The 18,935-nt window shown below is 46.6% G+C and overlaps 1 protein-coding gene across 2 annotated transcripts in view; it reads left to right on the forward strand.

The window, feature by feature from the left end:
* The first annotated feature begins 6,446 nt into the window (after positions 1-6,446).
* The window catches only part of LOC137357265 (bone morphogenetic protein 1-like), a 126,380-nt gene continuing 113,891 nt past the window's right edge, over positions 6,447-18,935 (forward strand). The window contains exon 1 of one of the 2 annotated variants that reach the window (XM_068023485.1): positions 6,447-6,799. In XM_068023485.1, the coding sequence (XP_067879586.1) occupies positions 6,661-6,799 (139 nt within the window). In that variant the 5' untranslated portion in view covers positions 6,447-6,660. The remainder of the gene's footprint in view (positions 6,800-18,935) is intronic. The other variant, XM_068023484.1, reaches the window with a different exon arrangement.

Consider the following 18,935-nt stretch of genomic DNA (forward strand, 5'->3'; position numbering starts at 1 on the left):
ACAAATAAAGTTAAGTATTAGTTTAGTCATTAGGAAACAGCGCCTGACCTTAGCTGCACCAGACTAGGAACTTATAAGGTGTACAGTGACATGCAGACCTGTGTTAAGATAGCTGTCTGGCTCTGTATTTTGTCCACAGCATGTCTCGGAAATGTCTTCGAGCTCTGCTCACACAATGACTCGCTTTGTTTTGTTGGCCAGGTTGGCAGCCATTTTGCGCTCAGCAAGATCCCAGAAACATCAAGGAAACAAATGGCTGGCTGGCTGGCAGATGGGCTTCTGGTCCTTTTGGCCAGGACATCGGGAGAACTGGCACTGCACTTCAAACATGTCATGGGAACTGCGACATTCACCTGAAGCACTAGAGCAGGCCGATGGGGCCTTGGTAGATCCCTGAGGAGCTGAGCCTTTTCTGAATTTTGTAAATTTAAAACAACGTTGTGAACCTAGAAGCAGACTGTTCGATCGTGAGTACAGAACCAGGAAGCACAAAGGTGTAAATCTGGGGGTGAGGAGAATCTCCCTTTGCCCGAGATCCCATCCCACTCTGTGTGGTGAAGTCGAAGCGTGTGAGCTTGAGATGTTTAACCCTTTAAACATGGAGCTGTATAAATATCAGCTTGGAGGTTATAGAGACAGGGTGCAGATGTGCGCCATCAACTAATCTCCTGGGCATGTTGTTTAATTCTGCTGGTGATGGAGGGAATGATGTCTGTGCAAGGCAAAACTTCAGTCCTTGGCCTACACTATAACAGCTGGCCTGAGTAGAGGTCCTACAATTAGCTTCAGCATCCTTGAGGCAAGGAAGCTGAAAAATCAACCTCATTGTTATCCTGTGATTCCTGCTGGAAATTGTATGTGTGAAAACACAATCTGGCTTTGCTGAGATGCCCTCTCGTTTTCATTGGTTTGTTGATAGTTTTTGTCAGGGTCTACACACGAACAAGGACCAGAGGGCACAGATTTAAGATAATTAGCCAAAGAGTTACAATGGAGAAAGCCATGTGAGGATTCCTCTGCTTGGGTGAATTAAGAGGGGCTGAATGGTCTTTCTCTGTGTCTCGGTGGGTAGCACTCTCGCCTGTGATTCAAAAGGTTGTGGGTTCAAGAGCCGCTCCAGGAATTTGGTTCCACCATCCCGTGCAGTACTGAGGGAGATTCGCAAGTTCCTCCATATCCGGTAGCAAGAAAGGCGGTTCAACAGCAGGGTTCTCTCCCAAGCCAACCTACCCAGCATTGTGGCTCAAATCACCTAAAACCAGCTCTGCTGGGCAGGACATGCCGTTGGCATGCCTGACGCCAGACTCCCGACTCCCAAAGCAGCTGCTCTGCTCAGAACTTGTTTACGGCAGGAGACTCCCGGAAGGACGGCGGAAACGCTTCAGAGATGTCCTCAAAGCGTCCCTGAAGAGATCAAATATCCCCGTCGACTCTTGGGAGACCCTGGCTCCTGACCGTCCCGAATGGAGAAAAACTAATTTGGGAAGGCATCGTATACCACGAGGCACTTGGTTGAGAACGTGCAGAGGCGAAGTCAAGGTGTCGGAGCGAGTGCACAAACTGCTCCTCTACCTGACCCTTCACGCACTGCCTACCCCGTAACGTGGCAGAGCCTGAAGATCACGCATTGGACTTTTCAATATCTCAGAACCCATTGAACTGGAGTGGGAGCAAGTTATCCTCGATTCCAAGGGACTGTCTAAAAGTAAGAAGAACTGAGGGAGTGCTGCCTTTCAGTTGAGACATTAAACCGTCACGTAAAAATCCCACGGCACTCATTTGAAGAAGAGCAGGGATGTTCTCCTGGTGTCCTGACCCACATCTTCCCTCAACTAAAATGAGTTAACTGGTCATTAGCAGTACTGAGGAAGTGCAGCAGTGTCAGCGTTGCCAACTTTTGGATGAGACGTTAAACCGAAGCCCCGCCTGCCCTCCCAGGCGGACATACAAGATCCCACAGCGCTATTCAGAGAAGACCAGCAGAGTTCCCCCAGTGTCGTGGTCAATACTTATCCCTCAACCAGCAACTTAAAAACAGATTATCTGGCCATTATCGCATTGCTCTTTGTGGGAGCTTGCTGTGCGCAGATTGGCTGCCACGTTTCCTACATGACAGCAGCGACTGCAGTTCAAAAGTACTTTGGCTGCAAGGCGCTTTTGAGATGTCACGTAGAAATGCAAATCTTTTTCTTTCACCTTCCCAAGCAGCTGAAAGTGGTCCTGGTTTATGCTGAATTTGCAGATGCAGCAGCCAGGGTTCCCGCTATTGACCGCTGTCCTAAGCGTCAGTCAGCATGTTGGGGGAAAAAAAGACAGGTTAATATGTCAGGGTTGGGACCGTTGATCAGAGCTGAACTCTGGTTGGTTGAATTATTCAGTACAGAAAGAGACAGCCCAGCTCATCATCCCTGCATGGCTCTAACCAAGGATTCCATCAAATGCACAGGGACTTGTTAGTGTGATGCAGTCACTTTTATGCCGAAAAATGTGGCAGCCAATTACTGCCCAGCAGCATCACACAAACGGCAGTGAAATGAGTGAGCAGTTTTCGCCCCTGTTGGTTGGGGGTGGTTGTTGGGCTGGGGTGGTTATATTGGCCAGGACACTAGGAGAACTCTCCTGCTCTTCGAGTCATTCCTTTGGACCTTGTGACACCTGGACCTCAACATCTCCTGCAGAAAATTAGGGAAGTGAAGATATCAACTGGCTGAATGGGCTTTGCCATTCAAGCTTCACGGTTCTGGGCAATCCTGATCTTCCCTAATTCCACCCTGCATTAGATTGTTAGTTCAATGGTGTTGCTGTTTTATTATTACAGAAGTGCCAAAGGCATTGGGTTTAAAAGTTTGTTCGATTTAACTAATAACAGACACCTGGCTATACTGTAGCAAGAAATGGAGAATAAACAGGTCAATTAAATTCAGCTACCCTGGCTGTAATCCTTCAATTCACTATCCTCCATTTCCTGGTACAATTCAGACAGTTTCTGTTATTACTTAAGTCAAATCAGCCTGAAGGGTTTGGCACTTCAGTATTGATGGATCGTTCTCTTTCTAAGCTTCAATTAAACAGAAGAATTTGACGCATGATGAATTTGGGCGTTTAGACAATAATAGCAGAAACTCTTAAACACCATCATCAGTGTGCATTCGTAGACTGATTGAATGCAGGGCCATCGCAGTCTTGATTTTAACATCCATACACACTTTCCGATAGCGAGACTGTCACTGGATGGCAATCACCAGGCTGTGTTTTCTCCTCCCGATTTTAAAATTCTTGTTTTCAGAGCCTTTCATGGCCTCGTCCCTCCCTATCTCTGTAACCTCCTGCAGCCCGACAGTCCTCCGAGATCTCTGGGCTCCTCCAACTCTGCCCTCTTGAGCATTCCTGATTTTCATTGCTCCATCATTGTGCCTTCAGCTAAGCTTTGGAATTCCCTCCCTCAACTTGTCCCCCTCTCCACCTCCCTGCCCTCCTCTCAGTCGCTCCTTTGACCAAGCTTTTGGTCATCTCTGATACCTCCTTTTGTGGCTCAGTCTCCAAATTATGTTGGAGAATGCTGCTGTGATGCACCTTGGAACATTTTACTATGTTACTATAATAAATGCGACTTGCAATTGGAAAGCTAACTGTAATACCTGCACTGTTGCGCCAACTGATATCAGTCAGCTCCGCGCAGACTGAGGATGGTGCCTGGGAGCTTCGTAATCTGTAGGACTCACTGCCACAGTGCATTGAAGCTCCAAACCGTCACACTGTCTGATCCTAAAACTGATGTTAGTTGCTGCTTCTCACAGTGCAAGGTTCTGTTCTCCAGCTGGGAGCTGAGTCTCCAGCCAGTTCCGAGGCCTGCAGATCCTGCGTTCGTGTGGAATGCTTGGGGGTGAATGGCAGAGGGCGGGGGGCAGTGAGCGAATGTGTTTTTTTTTTTGTGTTGCCTTTCAAGCTTTTTGTTAGCTTGGAAGTGCTTGTGGAAATGTACCCCAGCAAGAATCAGTGCCTTATGAGCAAGAGGAGCCGAGGAAAACAGGGGGCAGAATCAGTAGTTATGATGTGCCTTGCAAATGGAGTTGGACGTTTCTTCAATTTCCAATAAAAGAGAGATTTACATCTCCACAGCGCCTTGCCTGACCGCAGGACGTCCCAAAGTGCTTTACAGCCAATGAAGTATTCTTGAAGTGTCGTCACTGTTGTAATGCAGGAAATACGGCAGCCAATTTGCGCACAGCAAGCTCCCACAAACAGCAGTGTGATAATGACCAGATGATCTGTTTCAGCGATGTTGATTGAGTGATAAATATTGGCACAAAGCTGGACTGTAACCCATCTGGGATAGTGCGTGAATGTCATTTTCTGATCTGTGTACAGCCTTAAGTCAGGGTGTGCCCTGAGCAGTTGATCAAACTCCCAACATGTGTTGCTTGCCAGGACGCCGTTGTAATAGAGCAGTGCACGTGCTTCATGCTTTAACCCACCATGACGCAAGAGTCGTTTTTTTCTTAAATCTAAGCACTGATGCAATTGAACATCAGTTTGATGAACCGCAGAGCAGCTTGATTCACCGTTTTCCTCTGGGAGTTATAGTAAGAAAACCAGCCCCTCTGAATGTTGCGAAGTGAGTCAGATGGTTTGTAAAAGGATCAGCGAGCTGATGAGATGGAGTCATGACTGGGAATCAGAATTATTTCTCTCTCTCTCTCTCTCCCTTCTCTTCCCACGTGTCTTTGAACTGACTGCCATGGGTTATCTCATTTCATTGATCGGAGTAAAACCAAGAAAGAAAATATTCTGACCTGCGTCCAGGAAATGCAGCACTGCAAAGGTTTCTTAAACAGATTAAATCTTTGTCATTTGAAAGCCAGGCATAATAAATCTGTCACATCTCGGGGAAATAAATATTACTTGATGGCACTGTCTGGGCCTGATTTATTAGTTTTAAGAAACCTTCCTTTGTATCAGGCCCTTCTCAGGGTTATAATGCTGGGTAAATTCTCCCAAAGGTATATTGTTGGCTTCTTGGGCTCCCATATCTGTCCCCTTTTCTTTGTTGTCAGAAATACAAAACTATTTGTGTGTCACCTTGTCACGGAGCCAAATAGGAAAGCTGTGCACACAGTGAATTGAATATTAGGGCTGGTGCATGTTAAAGGAAGCAAGCTAATAGGTTTACCTGGACTAAGGGGGAGATGGTGGCGTAGTGGTAATGTGGCTGGGCTAGTTATCCAGGGGTCCAGGCAAATCCCACCATGGTAGCTGGTGGAATTAAAATTCAATAAATTAAAACAAAAAATGTGGAATTGAAAGCTCGTCTCAGTAAATGGTGCCATGAAACTATCATCAATTGTCATAAGACCCCATCTGGTTCACTAATGTTCTTTTAGGGATAGAAATCTACTGTCCTTATCTGGTCCGGCCTACATTTGATTCAGACCCATAGCAGTGTGGTCGATTGGACTATTAACTGCCCTCTGAAATGGCCGAGCAACCCAGCCAGTTGTCAAGGGCAATTGGGGATGGGCAACAAATGCTGGCTTTGCCAGTGACACCCACATCCCATGAAAGAATAAATAAAGTCTTCAGTTGGAGGCGGGCAATGTGCTCATTGCAGTGCCGGTGAAACACTGTGGTAGGTGGCGGTTCTCTTTGTGACAAAACGCCCAGCAGTACAGATCTCCACTGTGCCCTTCTGGGCTTGGGCTGCGTGTGTCTGGAGAGAACACAATGAATTGAATAGCACTGGGGTGAAGTACTGGAGGGAGCAGAGGGAGGGTTGCCAAGTCAGTTGGGATGTCATGAAGGTTTGACCATGTGACGTCTGATTTTGAGACCCTATTCCCCAGTCTCCATCTCTTTCTCCCCCCCCCCCCCCCCCCGCCCACAAGTACCCGTTTCGCAGGCGTGATGGGTACAGGACCTGGTGTGAGTCAGGATACAGGCTGCTGAGTTTTGGAGGAGCTGATTTGACAGGGGATGGTAGACGAGAGGGCATTGGAAGAGACCTGTCTGGATCTAACAACGGATCCAGGAGGGTTTTGTTATCACTGGCATCAGGTGTTGCAGTGCCGCCTCTGGGGTCATCCCAAGAATTGATTTGCCAAATTAAAACCAGGTTTGTCAGATACTTTGCAACAAAGAATGTTGCAACTCCCTGGAGCACAGTGTGGTCGGGGGGCGGGTGCGGAGAGACCAAGCGTGCCAACTATAAATCACAATCTTACAGAATGAGCAGGGAAATCGTGCCATTTGCAGACGTGTTCTCTCTCTGCGAGTTGTGAAATGCTTTTTCATCAGAGATGAGATTCGGCGGAGCACGGTTATATAAACAGGAGATTGAGGGGGAAGCTGAGGGAGGGTGGGAAAGTGCTGGTTTGGGAAATTCAGCAGCAGAAAGCGCTCAGACTGCAAGAGAGAGAGAGAGTAGGAGACACGTTTACTGTGTCGAGTTGGACTTTGCCTTGGCCAGTGTCCCAGTCCCTCTCAGCTGATTGATGAGCTTTGTAAAAGGGGGCTGAACATTTGCACTGACCCGCCCCCGGCTGGACCTCCCTCAATCTCAGGGCTTCTCATTTTGCTTTCCCCGTTACTCTTTGTATCTGTGTGTGTGTGTGTGTGTGTCTCTCTCTCTCTCCCTGTCTCCTCTCGCTCCAGGCTCAGCGGGTGATGTCTCTGACTGGACTTGCTCTGATCTTTCTGGCTCTCCAGCCAGCAGCCCCGTTCGATTACGGCGACAATCTTTACGAGTATGTTCCTGACCAAGACGACCCGTCAGATGTCGACTATAAAGACCCCTGCAAAGCCGGTGAGTTAACTGTAGCTGTCCTTGGAGGAGAATGCGTCTCAAGGGCGAGTTTATTTATATATATATATATATATAGAGAGAGAGAGAGAGAGAGAGAGAGATAAATATCTGTTAATCTTGATTGCACCGACTGCTAACTTCTGCAAAAGTTTGGGGAGGTTTCCCTGGAAGGAGACTGGGGAGCTGTTAATGGGATTTGTGTTCAGGATAGAATGTGGGATTTTCAACTTCACAGCAATCCTCCAGCCCGGAGTTTGAGAGAACAATAAAACAGCAGGGTGAATTGTTTCAATGGCTTTCTTCTCGCTGCTATGAGCTCGTTGGAGAGTTGGGGCAGAGGGAGCCAGGAGGCTCCGGGACTGAGGGGGGCGGGATGTGGGGATAAGCCCGACCCTACTGTCACTGTCTGCTCCAGTTGGCCGGAAAGTTTCCCCAAGTTTGGGATTGGCAGCGAACGCCTGACGTTAGGACGTTCGCCTGGAAAAAGGGAGCGGGAAATCTGAATGGGAAGGAAAACGGGATAAGAGGAAAGATGGGAATAGAGGGAAAGAGAGAGAGAGATGGGAATAGAGGGAAAGAGAGAGAGAGATGGGAATAGAGGGAAAGAGAGAGAGATGGGAATAGAGGGAAAAAGAGAGAGATGGGAATAGAGGGAAAAAGAGAGAGAGATGGGAATAGAGGGAAAGAGAGCGAGAGATGGGAATAGAGGGAAAAAGAGAGAGAGATGGGAATAGAGGGAAAGAGAGAGAGATGGGAATAGAGGGAAAGAGAGAGAGATGGGAATAGAGGGAAAGAGAGAGAGATGGGAATAGAGGGAAAGAGAGAGAGATGGGAATCGAGAGAGAGAGAGAGATGGGAATCGAGAGAGAGAGAGAGATGGGAATCGAGAGAGAGAGAGAGATGGGAATCGAGAGAGAGAGAGAGATGGGAATCGAGAGAGAGAGAGAGATGGGAATCGAGAGAGAGATGGGAATCGAGAGAGAGATGGGAATCGAGAGAGAGAGAGAGATGGGAATCGAGAGAGAGAGAGAGATGGGAATCGAGAGAGAGAGAGATGGGAATCGAGAGAGAGAGAGATGGGAATCGAGAGAGAGAGAGATGGGAATCGAGAGAGAGAGATGGGAATCGAGAGAGAGAGATGGGAATCGAGAGAGAGAGATGGGAATCGAGAGAGAGAGAGGGGAATCGAGAGAGAGAGAGAGAGAGGGGAATCGAGAGAGAGAGAGGGGAATCGAGAGAGAGAGAGAGATGGGAATCGAGAGAGAGAGAGAGAGAGATGGGAATCGAGAGAGAGAGAGAGGTGGGAATCGAGAGAGAGAGAGAGGTGGGAATCGCGAGAGAGAGAGATGAGAATCGCGAGAGAGAGAGGTGGGAATCGCGAGAGAGAGAGGTGGGAATCGCGAGAGAGAGAGGTGGGAATCGCGAGAGAGAGAGGTGGGAATCGCGAGAGAGAGAGATGGGAATCGCGAGAGAGAGAGATGGGAATCGCGAGAGAGAGAGATGGGAATCGCGAGAGAGAGAGAGATGGGAATCGCGAGAGAGAGAGAGATGGGAATCGCGAGAGAGAGAGAGAGATGGGAATCGCGAGAGAGAGAGAGAGATGGGAATCGAGAGAGAGAGAGAGATGGGAATCGAGAGAGAGAGAGAGATGGGAATCGAGAGAGAGAGAGAGATGGGAATCGAGAGAGAGAGAAAGAGAGATGGGAATCGAGAGAGAGATGGGAATCGAGAGAGAGAGAGAGATGGGAATCGAGAGAGAGAGAGAGATGGGAATCGAGAGAGAGAGAGAGATGGGAATCGAGAGAGAGATGGGAATCGAGAGAGAGAGAGAGAGAGATGGGAATCGAGAGAGAGAGAGAGAGAGATGGGAATCGAGAGAGAGAGAGATGGGAATCGAGAGAGAGATAAAGATGGGAATCGAGAGAGAGAGATGGGAATCGAGAGAGAATGAGAGGGAGGGATGGGAACGGAGAGAGAATGAGAGGGAGAGATGGGAACGGAGAGAGAATGAGAGGGAGAGATGGGAACGGAGAATGAATGAGAGGGAGAGATGGGAACGGAGAGAGAATGAGAGGGAGAGATGGGAACGGAGAGAGAATGAGAGGGAGAGATGGGAACGGAGAGAGAATGAGAGGGAGAGATGGGAACGGAGAGAGAATGAGAGGGAGAGATGGGAACGGAGAGAGAATGAGAGGGAGAGATGGGAACGGAGAGAGAATGAGAGGGAGAGATGGGAACGGAGAGAGAATGAGAGGGAGAGATGGGAACGGAGAGAGAATGAGAGGGAGAGATGGGAACGGAGAGAGAATGAGAGGGAGAGATGGGAACGGAGAGAGAATGAGAGGGAGAGATGGGAACGGAGAGAGAATGAGAGGGAGAGATGGGAACGGAGAGAGAATGAGAGGGAGAGATGGGAACGGAGAGAGAATGAGAGGGAGAGATGGGAACGGAGAGAGAATGAGAGGGAGAGATGGGAACGGAGAGAGAATGAGAGGGAGAGATGGGAACGGAGAGAGAATGAGAGATGGGAACGGAGAGAGAAGGAGAGGGAGAGATGGGAACGGAGGGAGAGGATGAGAGATTGGAATGGACAGAGAATGAGAGGGAGATGGGGAATGAGAGATGGGATGGGGAGCGAAAGAGAGAGGGATAGAGGGAGAATGAGAAAGATGGGAATGGAGAGAGGGAATGAAAGAGTTTGGGAATGGAGAGAGAGAAAATGGCAGAAGTGTGAATAGACTGGCAAAAAAGGGAGTAAATCGAACTCTGGGAGAAAGGCCAGGGGAAGTCAATGGAAGTGCGGAAGAGACAGTACAAAATGGGGAGTAGGGAATGGGGTGCAAAACAGAGTGCTGAAGAAACAGATAACAGGATGCAACAGTGTTATAAGTAGGGAGAATGTTGTGGACAGAGTCATTTCCTTCTTTGATCAAACTCCGTCTACACCTTTTATAGGTGATTGACTTGCGTCGTGCTGGGTCTTGTCAGTGCTCCAGTTACTTAGGAGTAAAACCCACAAAACAGGTCATAATTGCACTTTCGCTGTTTTAAGATGTAAAGAAAGGGTTACCCTTGATAACCTATACTGTGAAGATGTTGTTTTAATGTGAGGTTACGACCCATAGCTGTTCATTTCCCACAATGATAATGATCCTTTTAGCTTACAAGTAGCTGGCAATGGGCAATTACTTGTGAGGTTTGTAAACAATATCCATGACGAGGAGTCCTATAAAATACATTCACTTAGATTCAAACCTTGTAATCGCTGCTGCTATCTTTCTATCCCAGTATTAACTCTCTGTAATGTTCTTGCCCCATATCTCTATTGCTTTCTTAGATGTGGCTTAGTGGCTCGTACTTGCATCTCTGCGTCAGAACATTTGTGGGTTCAAGCGCTACTCCAGAAATGTCAATGTGTAATCCAGGCTGACACTCCATATTTAGCTTTTTTTCTCGAGCTGTGTTTACCCGCCCCCCGCCCACCTTTCCTTACCCTAACCCCATTCCATGTTCAGACTTCCTCATACATCTGAAGACTGTGCATCTGCTGTCAGGCAGTCTGTGCTGGTCCCAATGATTAGAAACATTTTCTGAAGTATATATAGATACCCCTGGGCTTTACCAGATCCTATTCAGCACAGGTACCATTAATAGCAATCGGGCAGCCACGAGCTCTGGTCTTCTACATTCTAACCTCCATAATCTTGAGGTTATCCAAAACTCTGCTGTCCATGTCTTAACTCGCACTGAGTCCCATTCAGCTGTCACTACTGTGCTAGCTGACCAACATTGGCTTCTGGTCAAACATTGTCTTGCTATTGAAATGATCACCCTTGTTTTCACATTGCTGTGTGGCCTCGCCCCTATCTCTGTAATCTCCTTCAGCCCCACAACCCTCCAATATATTTGCCTCGGGCCTGAGCTCTGGAATACCTTCCCTACACCTCTCCGCCTCTCTACCTCCCTTTCCTCCTTTAAGACACTCCTTAAAACCTGCCTCTTTGATCAAGCTTTTGGTCACCTGACCTACTATCCTCTTATGAGGCTCGGTGTCATATTTTGTTTAAATGCTCTTCTGAAGCGCTTTGGGACATTTAATTACGTTAAAGGTGTTTAATAAATATAAGTAGTTGTTGTTGAGTGTGCGACTGGAACCACAGGCTGCTGATGGACACATCAACGGGAATTCCTGCTCTCACCAAAGTTCCCACTAATGGCACGAATTGGCTGAAATAATTTCCATCAGCAGTGAGACTCCTCTCAGGCTGTTGAAGGAAGACCGCAAACACATACATGCAGACTGGGCCCCACCTCGCTTATATTTGCCACGTGTAGTTCTTCCCTCGCAGCACATGCGACACAGTGGTGCAGTGGTTAGCACCGCAGCCTCACAGCTCCAGCGACCCGGGTTCAATTCTGGGTACTGCCCGTGTGGAGTTTGCAAGTTCTCCCTGTGTCTGCGTGGGTTTCCTCCGGGTGCTCCGGTTTCCTCCCACATGCCAAAGACTTGCAGGTTGATAGGTAAATTGGCCATTATAAATTGCCCCTAGTATAGGTAGGTGGTAGGGAAATATAGGGACAGTTGTGAATGTGGTAGGAATATGGAATTAGTGTAGGATTAGTATAAATGGGTGGTTGTTGGTCGGCACAGACTCGGTGGGCCGATGGGCCTGTTTCAGTGCTGTATCTCTAAACTAAACTAAACACATTGTCACTCTTCCAGTCTTTTCCACGCACGTTGCTACTATGCCACCTGTGCGTTTTTTTTGAAGGCCCTCTGCATTATCACCATCATCTGAGGGCAAATATTTGCAGCTACACGATTTGTGCAATCCTGTATTTAAGTTGAATAATTTCATCCTGTTCCTCTGTGTGGGGTCAGTGAGGTGCCCATGCTTTGGCCAATGCACAGTTCCATGTGAGCTGTGACTTTAGGTGAGAGTCAGTTAACACAGGAACATACAGGGATGGGAAAAGATCATTTTCGTTTGATTCATCCAACCGCAGAATTCACAAACAGAATACACAGTTAGCGATCATTATCCCGCAATTCCTTTTCACACCAAATGCCTCATTAAAATTGCTAATATTATAAGCTTCAATCATTTTCCCATCCTGTGTGTACAGTCATTGATTCTGATCTGTCCTATCTAACAGAAAAATGAACATACAAACTAGGAGCAGGAGTTCGGCTATTCGGCCCCTCAAGCCTGCTCCGCCATTCTATAAGATCATGGCTGATCTGTTTTTGGACACAACTCTACTTTTCTGCCTAAGCCCAATACCCTTTGACTCCCTTGTTTATCAAGAATCTGTCTACCTCTGCCTTAAAAACATTCAATGACCCTGCCTCTACCAGCCTCTGGAGAAGAGAGTTCCACCAACTCACGACCCTCTTGGAGAAAAGATTTCTCCCCATCTCTGTCTTAAGTGGGAGACCCCTTATTTTTAAACTCTGCCCCCTAGTTTTAGCCTATCTCACAAGGGGAAACATCCTTTCAACATCCACCCTCTCAAGTCCCCTCAGGATTTCATATGTTTCAATAGATCAGCTCGGATCCTTAAACTCCAATGAATACAGACCCAACCTGTCCAGCCTTTCCTCATATGATAACCCTCTAATCCCAGGAATCAGTCGAGTGAACCTTTTTTGAACTGCTTCCAACGCAGTTATATCCTTTCTTAAGTAAGGAGATCAAAACTGTGCACTAGATGTGGTCTCACCAATGCCCTGTCCAACTGTAGCAATCCATCTCTACGTTTACATTCCATTCCCCTTGCAATAAAGGACACCATTGCATTTGCCTGCTTAATCACTTGCTGTACCTGCACACTAACTTTTTGTGTTTTGTGCGCTAGGACACCGAGATCCTTCTGCATCTCAAGAGTTCTGCAATCTCTCTCCGTTTAAATAATCTGTTGCTTTTCTATTTTTCTGGCCAAAGTGGACAAGTTCACACTGTCCCACATTATACTCCATCTGCCAATCTCTTGCTTCTTCTGAGTTGTTGTCATTCTTAGCCATGGTGTACACCCGCCTCAGCCTTTAACTTGCTGATGCCCTTAAGGAGCTTGAATATTTCAGTAAGATCCTCTCTAAATCTTTTCTTCTCTACTGTAAAACAAACTCCCCTTCTCTTTTCTCCATGCCACTCAGCAGTCTGATGCCCGTTATTAGAGTAGTAGCTGTATGCTGCTTTTGCTCCAGTGTTAAGATGCTGTTCCTGTTATAGTGTGACCAGAACTCCACACAGTGAACCAGATGGGGAGGAACCAATACCTTGTCTAAGCTCAATGCCACACCCTGTGATTTGTGTTCTGTTCCATGCACTGTATAATACTGTATAACTACTGGCCTCAACTGATAAATGCTGGAAAAGTTTCACAGGTTTTTTGAAGAATCAGCTGAGGAGAATTTTTCTTCTTAACATAGCAAATTGTTGTGGTCTGGAATGCACTCTCTGAAAGGGTGGCAGAAGCAAATAAACCTTCAAAGAGAATTGAATAAATTCTTGAAGGGGAGAAAAATTGCCAGGCTGTGGGGAGTGGGACCAATTGGATAGCTCTTTCAAAGAGTCAGCGCAGGCACAGTGGGCCGAATAGCCTCCTTCTGTGACGTTTTATTCGATGAAACACTGAGCAAATCAGAGACACTGTTTATTTTTTGTCCTGTTTACCTTGTTGACATTCTGACCTTCTGACAGGGTACATGCAGTCCAGCTGGTTCCTGTAATCTGTGCCGTGCCAGCAAGCTGTTTGCTGTGATGGGAAATCATAGTGATCATCACCTCCCCACCGCCCACCCCCCACATTCTAGTATCTGAGTAGATGACGGGAATGGTGCCCACTGTAGGTTTTTTTGCGGTTATTATTGGGATGTGATTTTAGAGTTGAATAGAATTGCAGAATCCCGCATAGCTTCGAACGAAGGGTTGGGCAGAATATGCGGAGATCATGATGAGTTATGCTTAACAGAGAAAGCAGGGAAGGGTTACAGTGTGATTAAGAATCAGTTTGTTTTTGTGCAGTGTGTGCATCTGTGGAGTTTTGCCAATTAAAGTTTCCCAATTGGTAACGGGATTCGTATGCAATCCTAATGTGGGTTTGTCTGAAAGACCCATTATCTGTCGGGTGTTGAGTCCTTTTTGATGTGGCACAGGGCTTTAACAGGCATTTTACAAATTAGACACCTGGTGTGTTGTTGCTGTATCTTATTTTCTTGAGTCTAGAGGCAGTACCTTGAAAAAAATTAATGCGTTAAAGTTGAAGCAGGACTGGGAATGGTTGGACCATCCATTTTTTGCTAGCATGTACAAGAGAAGTAGAAGTGAGGATTTTTCTTCATTCTATTGAATAAATCCCCCTCTCTAAAGTAGCCAAGATTTGTTATGGTAATTTCAGCCTGGGTTTGACAGGAAATGATGTCTGGTCAGCAAAAAAAAAAATCAGCTCTTCATTTCTTTCAAATCAGTCTGTTGAAAATGTTTATCTGTTTAATGCTGTGACTGGGATTTTAGTGCAGTGTAAAACTGGCAGTGTGCACACTGTGGGAGAAAGTGTGATAAGCAGCCAGCAGGCTAAGTCTCGATTGTGTCCTTCAAACTTGGGCTGTGTGTGTGGAGAGAGTGTTTAGAAGTGGATAACAACTGGGGTGAAATACTGCTGGGGTTAGGGGCTGTAACTGGAGTGGGAGCAGTTGGAGAGGATGAACGAAGAGTTATAATCGCAGTTCTACAACATACTGGTACCAATGCGTTGAATACGTACACACCACTCTTGGCTGTTCGTAGCTCAGAAGCAATACATCCCCAGGACCATAGGCTGCAAACCCCAAGGTGCTAAACAGCACTGAGAACCAAACCTACAAAGTGCCGACACTCATCATGAGGGAGTCATGATGAGTGGAAAGCAGCCTGTGAGGTAGCTATCTTCGTGAACAACAACCAAACAAATCTGCAGAGCTGTGAAAGTGTCCAAATAATCATGCGTGAGGAGTGAAGTTGAGCATTTCTGTGAAAATAGCCGGGTCGTAAATTCAGAAGACTTGCATTTCTACAGCACCTTTCACAACCACAGGACATCCCAAAGCGCCTTACAGCCAATGCAGTACTTTTGAAGAGCAGCCCCTGTTGTAATGTCGGAAATGCAACAGGCAGTTTGCACGTGGCAAGTTCGGCCAATAGCAATGCGACAATGACCAGATAATCTGTTTTTATGATGTTGATTGAGGGATGGCCTGGGTTCTGCTGTATCCAACTGAGAGGGCAGACAGGGGCCTCAGTTTAACGTCACATCTGAAAAGCAGCACTGGAGTGTCAGCCTAGATTGTTGTGGTCAAGTCCTTGAGCAGAACTTGAACCCACAACCTTCTAACTCAGAGACAAGAGTGCCCCAACTGAGCCACAGCTGACACTGTGACCTGCTTGAAGGGCCAGACCTTGTCTGCCTGATATCCTTGACCTTTTTTTTTCGGAGGTGGAATCCCAAGTGGACAGCAGAAAGCTCTGTGAAAGGAGCCAGAAGCCCTGCTCTAAAGTTCACTTTTCATTTATTGCTTGAAGAGCTGCAGTAGCAGAAGCCTTGGAGAATAGTCAGCGACTGGGTTGGTTGCGGCACCCACTCTCACAGAGAGTATGGCACATTTCTTCCCAACCCCTCCTCTCTCATTTTTTAACCAAATCTGGGGCTGAAGCCTGGGATAGATACTTGGGAGTTAAGGGAGTTTCTGGTGAATGTCAGATCAGGGAGAGAGCTGTAAGTGTGGGCTGGGAGTTCCTGCTGTTTATATTTTCGGTGAGTGCTCTTAAGTGATTTACATTTCACCAGTTTCTCACTGTAATTGCAGTCTTGCTGTGGGCTAGTGAAACCAATGAAATGTATACTAAATGCCTTTCTTATTGTGTATTTCATGTCTTTGGTCATCCAGTACATAGCGCAAACTGCTTCAAAGTTAAATAGATACATTTCTCCCTCTGCACTACCCCAGTAATTTATTTGAGGCTTGTTGCCCAAAACAGCAGGTCCCCTTTCTTCACTGCACCAGTGTCTATTTCCAACACTGCTCTGAGTTATTGAGTGTCTAAATTAGGGTTCAATCTGAAAGTCCTCTCATTGTTCCCAAGGGAAGAAATACTGACACTATCCCAAACTCACTTCATGTAAGACTTTCACTCCGATAGCAGCAATGAGTGACCTCACTACCAGTTTTGCTCACTAAGATAGACTGCAGCAAATTGCTTTTTTTTTGAAAGAACTTTATTTTCCCTTTTAACTTTGGTCAGACTTTACTACGTTTTCGAGCGGGGCTCAGCTGAAGCTGCTGACTTGCTTTGCCCCTCGTCCCTGGCTATAATAGTGCATCTCTTTCATTGAAGCGTGTTGGTCAGCCACCTGCCTCATGTATCTGGCACGCTGAGGATTAGAGCGAAATGCTGTGTGTTGTTTAAACTTCCTGTCTTGCTGCTGCAATGTTAAGAAGCTTATAGATGTGCCCATTGAAGAGGATTCCAGTTCAGCAGTCAGGGAATCCAATTGTTTGGGACACAGGTTGAGTAAATATTGACTGCTCTTCATTTCAATAGGTTCAGTTCTCTGTGTTTACCTTATTGGAGCAGTTAATGATTGCCAGCATTACAGAGAACTTGGGCCTATGGAGTTAAAAAGAGGAAATCAGCTGGTATTTGCATACTTAGAAAAATCAATTTCGATTTACTCTTATTTCATTTGGAGATATTTCAGATGCCTTCACCTTCCATTATTTTGTACAAACTCAACAAGCAGTAAAACCTGGAACCATTTCCCCTGCCACCATACAGATGAGCTCGTGTTGTCATGTTGTTACCACCATTCAACCAATGGAAGAGGTCTATTAATGGAGTGTTATACCCACCTTTAACTTTTACACAATCCTTTCTCACCTTGAACTTTTGAACATTTTCTCGTGTCATTGCTTCTCTGCAACACACCGTCCCATTCACACGGGTAACCTGTGTTCTTCCCGTCTCCAGTTGCCTTAAGAATCCTCCTATTTGTTCTCCGATCAGACTCCCCATACACCTCACAGTATTTCACCCACCAGTCTTTGTATTTCACCAGCTTCTGTTCTTGTGTTCCTTGTCTCCCAAGGAACCCTCACCGTATACTCACTTTTTTTTGTCCATCTTGGGTTTGGTGCTGATTATCTGCCTGGGAGAGGTCCCCTGAAGTGTGCAGTCAGCTTCCTGTCTTTTGTGCCAACAAGTAGTTCACCATCTCTGTTCCTCGCACTCTTCACTTAGTCCTCCTCAGAAGTTCAGTTTTCCCTGCCTCGTTCCACACTCTGCTCCAACTGTTTAATTTTTTTTGTAGATAATTTCCACCAAATGTTTTCAAAGTTAGAGACTGTGATAGCTGCCCAAAGAGGCTCTTCATTTTGGTTTTTAAAGTCAAGGCTTGTACGGCTTAAAATTCGGGAGGCCATTCATACACAGACCATTCCAAGAGTTTCGCACACTGTTATTTATGGAGTTCAGTTTGATAATCATGTCATAATGTCATAGAGTTGTACAGCACAGAAACAGGCCCTTTGGCTCAACACGCCTGCGCCGACCATCAAGCACCCGTCCTAACTAATCCCATTTCCCCGCACTAGGCCTGTAGCCTTGTATGTTATGGTCTTGAATGTTGTGAGTGTTCCTGCCTCTACCACCCCTTCAGGCAATGTGTTCCAGATTCCAACCACCCTCTGGGTGAAAAAGTTCCTCCTCAAGTCTCCTCTGAACCTCCTGCCCCTTACCTTAAATCTGTGCCCCCTAGTTATTGACCTCTCCACTAAGGGAAAAAGTTTCTTCCTATCGATCCTATCAATGCCCCTCATAATTTTGTATACCTCAGTCAGGTCCCCCCTCAGCCTTCTCCGCTCCAAGGAAAACAACCCCAGCCTATCTAGTCTGTCTTCATAACTGAAATGCTCCAGCCCAAGCAACATCCTGATGAACCTCCTCTGCACCCTCTCCAATGCAATCACATCCTTCCTATAGTGTGGTGACCAGAACTGTACACAGTACTCCAGCTGTGGCCTAACTAGCGTTTTATACAGCTCCATCATAACCTCCCTGCTCTTATATTCTATACCTCGGCTAATAAAGGCAAGTATCCCATATGCCTTCCTAACCACCTTATCTACCTGTGCTGCTGCCTTCAGTGATCTGTTGATTCAGAATGATGTTTTGCAATCATACAGTGGACCTGTTTACTTCCCTGGCTCCTTGTTTTCCGTGTCTGCCGTTTTTCCACATTTTGGACCAATGCCGCTTCGCTTATATCTGTGAGCTACAGTTTGGATCTTTGCTGCACACTTCATTCTAGCTTGTAATTTCTGGTCGTAGGCACAAGTCGGGTTGATTGTGCCTTTCAGCTGCTCCACCGCAACTGTGGGTCAGACAGGCTCAGGTCAGGTGGCGCTTTTCTCCAAGGATGCTTGATTATCCACGGGGAGCGAAGAGTTGTCCCTGTTAGAACGGATAACTGAGGTTTCATTACAATTAAAACAGCAAACTGCGGGCGGGCCACCAGCCACTCGCTTCTGGGTCCTGGGTTTCGACAAAACCCAGACTGATGGGTGAAAGTCTCATCTGCAAGAGCCCCATGTCAAAAGATGAGCTTGACAATTGATATGCCTGGCTGACTCACAGGGTTCCCCCAAAGCACTGAACCACTGCATTGAGCAACTCAGCTGGTGCCCTACTCACAGCCTAACCTCCTTTCGCAGTTCAGGGCAGTAATTATAGTGGTGCCTGGCAATGATACGGGCATGAAGTAATTAGTAGTGCCTGGCAATGATACGGGCATGATGATTGGACAGAGATGGAAAAATAGATTCTGCTGTGCTTACCTCCTGGAGGGTTTCTTCTGGGAAGCTGAGGACCCCCCCACCAACAAAATCTCCAGTCCAAAAATAGCTTGACGGTGTAACACCTTGACTAGAACTGTCAGCACTCTGTTATTTGAATTTCTCCAGTTTTATGTGACTTGAGCTGTGACAAAATTGGGTGTTTTTTTTGCCCGTGGCAAGTGTTAGACACAGAGCAGGGAGTAACGGGCACCTCTTGAGTCGAGTACAGTGTTGTACTGTGCGTGACATTTGTTTAATCTGTGT

This window comes from Heterodontus francisci, chromosome 47, assembly GCF_036365525.1.
Source record: "Heterodontus francisci isolate sHetFra1 chromosome 47, sHetFra1.hap1, whole genome shotgun sequence".
NCBI lineage: Eukaryota > Metazoa > Chordata > Chondrichthyes > Heterodontiformes > Heterodontidae > Heterodontus > Heterodontus francisci.